This window comes from Epinephelus lanceolatus, chromosome 9 (genome assembly GCF_041903045.1).
Source record: "Epinephelus lanceolatus isolate andai-2023 chromosome 9, ASM4190304v1, whole genome shotgun sequence".
NCBI lineage: Eukaryota > Metazoa > Chordata > Actinopteri > Perciformes > Serranidae > Epinephelus > Epinephelus lanceolatus.
Genome location: NC_135742.1, coordinates 25043178 through 25052349, shown reverse-complemented (window position 1 = coordinate 25052349; position 9172 = coordinate 25043178). Strand labels below are relative to the sequence as shown.

The 9172-nt window shown below is 40.1% G+C and overlaps 1 protein-coding gene across 2 annotated transcripts; it reads right to left on the bottom strand.

The window, feature by feature from the left end:
* Nucleotides 1-219: 219 nt before the first annotated feature.
* On the bottom strand, nucleotides 220-8100 carry LOC117252797 (D-amino-acid oxidase-like). Of its 2 annotated transcripts, none has more exons than XM_033619980.2 (11): nucleotides 7952-8100; nucleotides 7270-7483; nucleotides 7067-7181; nucleotides 6605-6681; nucleotides 5051-5116; nucleotides 3836-3890; nucleotides 3555-3659; nucleotides 3370-3452; nucleotides 3005-3122; nucleotides 2153-2251; nucleotides 220-2073 (listed from the first exon to the last, which is right to left on the bottom strand). In XM_033619980.2, the coding sequence occupies exons 2-11, from the start codon at nucleotides 7461-7463 to the stop codon at nucleotides 1948-1950; spliced, it is 1038 nt and encodes a 345-aa protein (XP_033475871.1). In that variant the 5' UTR covers nucleotides 7464-7483; nucleotides 7952-8100; the 3' UTR covers nucleotides 220-1947. The 2 variants fall into 2 exon arrangements, with proteins under 2 accessions (XP_033475871.1, XP_078026869.1); XM_078170743.1 differs by having other exon boundaries at nucleotides 7270-7465; nucleotides 7952-8055.
* Nucleotides 8101-9172: the final 1072 nt, after the last annotated feature.

Below are 9172 nucleotides of genomic sequence, written 5' to 3'. Positions count from 1 at the left end.
CTCTGACAAGTCTGAGTGACACACTGAGCAAAGTTTTGTTAAAAAAAAGAAAAAATGAAAGAGGTTAATAAGGTCCAGTGAGCCGACTCTATACCTGCCAGTGTTTGAGATATAGTGCTGCATTAAGTGTCTGTGTGCACAGATTCTTGTCAATGCACTGGATGTAAATGTGTATGATACTGTAGTAAATAATCTTTCAAAAAGAGCAGTGGATTCATGTTGTTATTTAATACTGTACTTTTTATTAAACAGTGATTTTATCAGATATAATCATTATCACTAAGTTTACTGAGGACATTTTCAAGAGATACATAATTTATATACTTTAGAAACATTTTACTTTTATTTGATAGTCCACCCACAGATAGACAGGAGTGTATAGTGGAGGTTTCAACATACCACAGTTCCTAGGCCACTTACTTTCAATCAATCAATCTTATTTATAAAGCCCATTATCACAAATCACAATTTGCCGCACAGGGCTTTACAGCATACGATATCCCTCTGTCCTTTGGACCCTCACAGTGGATAAGGAAAAACTCCCCCCAAAAAAACCCTTAACGGGGAATAATTGTAGAGACCTCAGAGCAACTGAGGAGGGATCCCTCTTCCAGGACAGACAGACGTGCAATAGATGTCGTACAGAACAGATCAACATGATAAATTAACAGTAATCCATAAGACAAAATGAGACATAATGATTCTGTGAGATGTCTCGGTTTTGACTCTTGTTTCTGTTCCTTTTCTGGTTTATCGAGAATACAAAAAGAAAGAAACAAACGACAGGCCAAGTCCTTCCAAAATTACTGGCATGATGTCCTATTTCTATATACTCTCACATATTACCCATTATTATACTTCAACACTGCCTGGTCAAAAACGTGTTACGATCCAATCCAACACAAACTCAGTGTTGTCTGTTACGCACAACATTGTCCACAATCTCCTCTACTCATGTGCACTAAACTGCCTTACAGCACTATACCTGGCGTAAATGACATGCCTGTATTCTAACATAAATCAAGTAAATATAATATAATAAATAATATAATAATATTAATATGTGTTTAAGTGGCTCAACAAGTCAACTGTTGGCTTTATCTCTGGATTTTTATCTGTAGTGTATATGTGATAATTATGTTTCTGTGTTGCATAGGTTGAGTGAATAGTTTAAGTTAACAAAATTATTCAGAGAATATGTAACAAATTGTCACATATACTCTATAGAAATTGTGTTTAACATGTACAGAATAAAACAAAACTGTTAAACTGTTGACTCTCAACTAAAAAGGTGTTAAAATGTCACAAGTACTCCATAAACCAGGCATGTTCAAAGTCCAGCCAGGGGGTCAGTTGTGGCCCACGGCCCGATTTTTAAGGGCTGCAGCCAACGGCAGTACTATCATACAGTTTGTGAACATGCACCAAGTAGGAACTACGCAGGCATAACTAATTTGTTCATAAACAGGCAGTAAACAAGCTGACAAACAGTTACCTAACAGCACATACTTTCTGCTAGGTAGCAGACATAAGTCGACAACAAGGGCCACCGCTCTCAAGAATGATGGAAAGTTGACTATTTTTTTTCAGTGAAACAGTTTGTCTCATTTGTATTTGTTTGCAGCTGGCCCTGTTCTGTGAGCGATCTGTAGGTGGACGATCCAGATTCAAGTATGATTTTGTTACATGTGAATGAGCCATCTGTTCATTAATAATCGACAAGGACAACAATAGGAATGTCTCCTCTTTCAGCTTACCTCTAAGTTACAACCATTACATGACTGTGATTATAAGCGATGTGATTTCCCCAAAAATATATGATACTGAATATATGTTGGCTTTAAATGTTACTTAAAGACAAAAAACAGTTTGTGTGGTACAAGATACAAGGCACTGACATTGAAATTAGAAAAAGGAGTGCATCAATCAGTACTGACAGACACAAATTTACAAGCGAGCTTTTGGACCTTTGCCTTTTTGTTCCACGATCTGACCAAAGAGCCTTGCTGCCTCCTGGGCGCAGCCTCGGTGAATGGTTAATCCGAAACCTCCATGACCGTAGTTGTGTATTACCTGATTGAAAGACATGGTATATTAGAGGGTGGATGACCAAATTTCCTTTTTAAAGTGTTGCTGAGCTGTTAAAGTTTACCTCTATTTTAGTTGCACCAGATTGTATGGTCTCTCTCTCCAGGCGGACTTTGCTGCGAACAGGCCTGAGGCCGCTCCAGTCCTCTACTATCCTGGCATGCTGAGGTTAGAGAGCAACAGGGCTTAATACTTATCAAGTCTGTCATAGAAATACTGTGTTAAACAAAGTTCTAAAAAGCTAGATAATTACTGCTTTGCGATGTATTTGTTTAGGGTAGGGCAGGCACGATATCAGATTTTCACTGCACCATTATAAAGAAATTCACGATAAAAATATTACGTCGCAATTTCCATAGAAAATGTTAAAGTGTGTGTGTGTGTGTGTGTGTGTGTGTGGCATAGACTGTATATAAAGCTAGATGACATGACAGCTCCCCAAAACTGAAGTCAAAACATCTCCATTGCCCCCTGGTGGCTGGCTGCAGTACAGGTTATAGACTCTGCCCCCTCCATGTTTACAGATGGGACATGGACCACACTAAAAACTCAAAGTACACGTACTTTGGATAGTTTATGCCATTTTAGGTAGTTACGCACTTATGGGCAGGAATGTGTGTGGTGGGAGGGGGATGACAAAGCAAGAACAGAGAGAAATGGAAATTATTTAAAAGGCACCGGATTACCACAGTTATCATCGTACCGATATATTGCAACACTTCAGATTTGGGTATTTTGCAACCAAATTGTTTTATTGTCACTAACATGTTTGAGCACTGAATTACAGAATTCTAAATATAGTTTGCAAATGCTAAATACTTTAGCGCTACAGGAGACTCATTGTAAATAATTAATCACAGTTGACACAGAAGGCATTTTTAAGGGCTCTCAGACAAACATTTTGATATCATCTCACCTTGAGACTTGGCTCGAGCTGGCATGCACGATCCCAGATGTGCTTATGGTCGGTGGAGTTGTTCTGTTCACTCCAGTTTCCTATCTGGAAAATCCCACCAACTGTCACGAGACGGCTCCTGCAGACACAGAAAAAGAACGTTTGCTTTCTGTCTACATAAAAAACACAGTAATCTGAAATTACAAATGCTCTGACAGAAAACAACACCATGACAAGAGAACAACACAGTGTAACCACGGCAACTTTGGCTGGCAACATGTATAATATGTATGTATGATACTTTAAATCCACAGTGCTCCTCTCCACCACTACAAACTTTACAGGAGAAGTCTGCGTTCCTGAGTGTTTTGCGTCACTAGAACTACCCTGGAATGATGTACGGTGAACTGTAGACTCCTTCTATAAAATTGTGGGCAAGAATCCAATGCTTCAGCCACGGAGCCTCCACCTAGAAAACAAAGGAGTAACAAGGTTTGATCACCATTTCCATTATGCATTTATAGATGGTTATATAAACAATCAACAGACATTTGATGGTGTTTGTGCTCACCTTCACGATCTGACCCCGGCCTGGTTTGAGGTCAGGGTCCGGCTGGAGCGCCCCTGATCTAATTCCAGTGCAGTTTATTATCACGTCTGCCCCTGTTTCTGCCAGCTAAATGAAAGGGAAGCGTGATAAGAGATAATAAATATGACAAGTGATAACGTTTTGTGAGTCTTGAGAAAGGTTACAGACTCTGTATAAAATGCATTCAGAAACTAAAAAATAAAACATACCAGTATAGAATAAAAATATATAAGCAGGCATAATACTGAAAAACTTTCACTAACCTCCTTGAAGGACTCTATTTTCCTGTGATGAAATTTCACACCCCTTTTTTGCAACCTGAGAATAACAAAAAAACAGATGTATATTACAAAGACCAGTAAACGACTCCTGAAGAATCAGCTTTTTAACTTTTATTAAACTTAAACTACTTAACAAACTGAACCAGTTATCCTGAAAAACATATGAGGATATCTGGTAGACTGTGTCAGAAATGACTCACTCATTTACTGATTGTAACACAGCTTATAGGGAATTGTGTGGTGATAACAATGTAGTGTGTCAGATGGAAACATTTAAAAAACATTTCAGACACCTATCAGGTCATTCCCATTGTGCTGCTGTCTAAATTTGCCTTTTTCCCGGCTTGTGCAATCAGCTCAGTGACCAGAATAAAATGTTGGCTTTGTACATTTCTGCAAATCACACTACGGCATCTGTACGTTTCATACGTATGACGTAGTTCAGATTATATGTATATGAGCTAAGTTTCTCATCATGAGTAGAAGGCAATGGCAGATGACGTGACATCAGACAGCAGCAGACCACAATTGCAAACCAAGAAAACCAGGTACTTGGAGAGTCTGGGACATTTCCAGCAGTGTTTGTAGCAAGCAAATTGGGTATTTTAAGTCAAAACATGATCTTTTCCTAACACCAAAGTGTTTTCTTGTAAAATAAAATGAAAAGAAATGTAAAGTTTCAACATATCTGCTTCATATGAAATATACAAATGTAATATATTTGTGGTTTACAGAAATGCAGAATGCCAACATTCATTCTGGTGACTGGGTGGGCACAATACATGTTAGTACTTAGCTCCCAGTTATCACTGAGTGTGCACGTCTTTCTACTTTGTACTGTGGTGTGACTTAAGTTAATATGTAGGGTATAGACGACAGAACAAAATGGTAGCCACAATATGCAGTAAGTGGTTAACAGTTCTAGAGAGACAGACTAACTACACTGAGACCATGAGTTGAATTTTTAAGATAAGGTAAAACTTAATTGACCCCAGAGGGGAAAGTAGAGCCTGAAATGTTTATGACAAGCTATCAGGTGCTGCCAACAAGTTTTTATTGTGTGATAAATTATGTTGCAAAACAGGTGCCGCGCCTATTATGTCACAGAGTTCAACTCAGGATTTGTAAAGTTCTGTTAAAAGAAAACACTGATGCAACATGGGAAGTCACTGGAGAGATAAGGTCATCATCACTCACCAATCCATCAGCCAAGGTAAGTATGTTTTACCTTCCACCATCAGAGATGTGTTGAACCACCCGTAACTGGACAGAGGAGAAGACACAGATGTGTGAGAGGGTGAGAGCCGGTGACACAGAATAATCCATTCAGTCATAAATATTTGTATCTTTTAGTGGGAAGCCGACAATATATTGTTTCGTAATAAAAACAGAAATACATGCAAAGGGACTGAGTTTCACATACAACACATTTAAAGGTCCAGTGTGTAGGATTAAGGGACATTTATTGGGAGAATGGTCCATCCATCCATCTTCTAACCGCTTCATCCTCTTGAGGGTTGCAGGGGCTGGAGCCTATCCCAGCTGACATCGGGCGAGAGGCAGGGTACACCCTGGACAGGTCGCCAGACTATCGCAGGGCTGACACATACAGAGACAGACAACCATTCACGCTCACATTCACACCTACGGTCAATTTAGAGTTATCAATTAACCTAGTCCCCAATCTGCATGTCTTTGGACTGTGGGAGGAAGCCGGAGTGCCCGGAGAGAACCCACACTGACACGGGGAGAACATGCAAACTCCGCACAGAAGGGCTCCCACACCCAGGATCGAACCGGGAACCCTCTTGCTGTGAGGCGACAGTGCTAACCACCACACCACCGTGCCGCCCTGGCAGAATGGTATATAATAATATTTATAGATATATCATATTCTGTGTGGAGTTTGCATGTTCTTGTCAGCATGGGTTTTCTGTGGGTACTCCGGCTTCCTCCTTCGGTCCAAAGACATGCAGGTTAATTGGTGACCCTAGATTGTCCATAGGTGTGAATGTGAGTGTGAATGGTTGTCTGTCTCTATGTGTCAGCCCTGTGATAGTCTGGTGACCTGTCAAGGGTGTACCCTACCTCTCGCCCAATGTCAGCTGGGATAGGCTCCAGCCCCCCAGTGACCCCCAACAGGATAAACGGTTGCGGAAAATGAATGAATAATATTCAGAACTATGTTTGAATGGTTGTTTTTGTTACCTAAGAATGAGCAATTTACATCTACATACAGAGCAGGTCCACTCCCACGGAATCCACCATGTTGTTGTACAGTTGCCCAAAATGGACAAATCAAAACACTGGCTCTAGATATGGCCATTTGTGTTTTCATGTTTGCCACCATAGTTCTCCTACACGCTTGGCACACACAGAAGTTTCAGTTCTCCAAACTCACCGCTAGATGCCACTTAATCCTACACACTGGACCTTTAAGTTGCTTGAAGGAAACATGGAAAAGGATGGGATGATGCTTTTTATTAGGATAAAAAGGAGTGTAAGCGTTTGTTACCTGAAATGTTATAGCTGTGTAAAGTATTTTATGATTTATGTTTTTCTTTCAGCTTTGTATATGTGTTTTGGAAGATTGTTTGACATACAACAGTGTCTGGTAATCCCATGTGGGAAGGGTCTAATGTTTGGCACCACATAGGAATAGAAAACTACCTAACTATCACTAACTCTTCGCAACTCTCCTTTTTGTTCTTCCAGTGTTTTGCATTCATGGCAGTTTCAGCAGAAACCTACTTGTATCCGGGGAACATGCGCAGTTCTCGCTCTGTGAGCTGTCTGAAGCCCAGGACGATATCTTTAAATGAAGGATCCTGCAATCAAAAACAAGCCAAGATCACACTATTTCTGTCCTAAGCATGCTCTGGCTGTGTTAGTTTCCTGTCAAAAGAATCCCAATTAACCCCTGAGTCTGAGTTTGAACCCTTGGTGAGGCCCCTCTGTAATTGTTTTCCAACCACAGCAGGCCTCCATCTTTGTGTAGCTCTACTTTCACTCAGGCTGAATAATAATTACTTTTTATTGTAGATATTGCCCTGGTATGTGACACGATCATGAGTTATATATGGTTAAATTTTAACTGTGTTTATAATTGTGCAGTGCCTTTGTTCTTGGTAGTAAAACCTTCCGAAACAAGGTCGAATCTTATCTCTATAGCCAGACTGCCTGTGCGTTGGCCAAAAACAAAGGACTACTCACTGGGGCTGGTTTAGTGCAGAGGTTGTAGCCAGACTGGAGGAATATACCCATTTGTATGGCATCTGGTGAATCGAGGAAGCTCAGCAAGTAGTCAAATGTCTCTTTATTCCATTTTCTAAATGCAAAGACAAACAGAGCAATGAAAATTTTGTCCACTTTTTTGCAGATGAAGAGGAGAATCAAAGGACAGTTAATGCACTTACGTCTCCTGGACGTTGCCGTTGTCATAGAGGTATGGTTGCCAAAAGCCAGCAGCTCCATCACTAGTGGTCAGTGGAGTGAAACGGTCTGCATATACCTCAATGGTCAGTGGGCTGACGATGGAGTGATACTGCTGGTAGATGCTCTGAGCTGTTGACAGGCCAATGACTCCAGCTCCAATTATTGCCACCCGCATGTCTGTTGTTTTCTCCAACACTATTGGATATGATTGGTTAAAGGATTAGAAAATGATTTTTCTTTCACTCTTGACATATAATTGAACAGTGCATTAGTTATAGTAATAGTAGGAGTAGCAGCAGTAGTAGTATTTTTATAGATCTATTCAAAAGAAAAGGTTTACAAAGTCTTGATAACATAAATACTACCCACTATCCCTGTTGGACAGGGCCAGCTGCGCCCTACACTACATCAGAGTAAAACATTTGTATAGCTAATAATAGAAAAGCAGTTAATGTTACATTATACGGCGATCAACATGTTGGCACCTGTGTGATTAAACAGTGCAAAGTTTAGCAAAGCAGCATTCAGGAGCAAATCGCCGACGTGGAAAACTCCACACTTTAATATATAAATACTGCATAATAGAACAGATCGGATACAAGTATTGCACAGATGATCCACTCATAACGCACTCTGTATAGTTTCCAAAAAGTTCTGCTTTACCTTCAGGCTGCTTTTCGTCCACCACTGCACAAGTTGTTTATGGCTGTGTCAACTCACACAACCTCAGCTCACTCTGCAGTTGTCACATGGGCTGCGAGAGGCGGAGACAGCAACTGCTACACAAGACGCAATGTTTAATCATGTTTTCAAGCTCAGCTATGAAGTCCTAATGTATCAGCGCCCCCTCCTTTACGCTTCGTATTGGTTCACACGCAAAGTGTTGTCTGCGAGTTCTCATGTGCATGTAAGCAGGCCTACATAGCCTAATGAAGAAAGTTCTGGGTGGACTGTATACATTATAAGAATTATTATATTTTTCAAAATATTTTATGAAGGACATCAGGATATTTCACACATGCATGAATTTCTAAGGTTATTACACTGCTACTACAGGTTAAAAAATCTGTAATTATTGTAATAAACAACAACAACAATAATAATAACTACTACTTTTTATTATTACTATTATTATTATTATTATTATTATTATTATTATTATTATCATTAGTAGTAGTAGTAGTAGTAGTAGTAGCCTTTATTTAGACAGGGAGGTTCCATTGACATACAACATCTCTTCTTCCAAAGAGTCCTGGTTAAGACAGTGGCACAATCAGCCAGATCAGTTTCACTTTAAGAACTATAGTAAACACCTGCATTACATAAAAGCAACACTAGGGAAAATAGTGAGAGATGACGGGTATACAGGCCATACCAGTGGCATCCAAACACATTCCACCTGGGTCAGGGACTATATAAAGCAGCAACATGTGTCCTTCAGGGCAGTTTTTTTAAGACATTTAAGGAAGGGAGCGCTTCTAAGGTGACAACATTTTTGGAACTTAGTGCATTGCCAGGGTGCATAAGAAGAGAAAGCAGTTTTACCAAGCTCCGAGCACACCCTGGGGAGATTTAAAAGAAGCTTTTGTGTAGAAATAATAATAATATGTGTTTGTCATGTTAAGAACGATCCACATGGCTGCTATAAAAAAGGCCACAGTATTCATTGTTGTCCCCTCCCACTGCACCTCCTAATTCTCCCACATATATGAAGCCCTTACACCACAACCACACAGATGTGTTATGATTAATTAATCCTGGATGCCACTGAAGTTTTCCATTCCTGTCCAATGTCCATGCTGGCTCCTCTCATAAGGCCCTCCTCATGTCCTCTCTAAGCAGGGCATACTACACAGCAGTTTTAAGGTGACACCACACCTATTT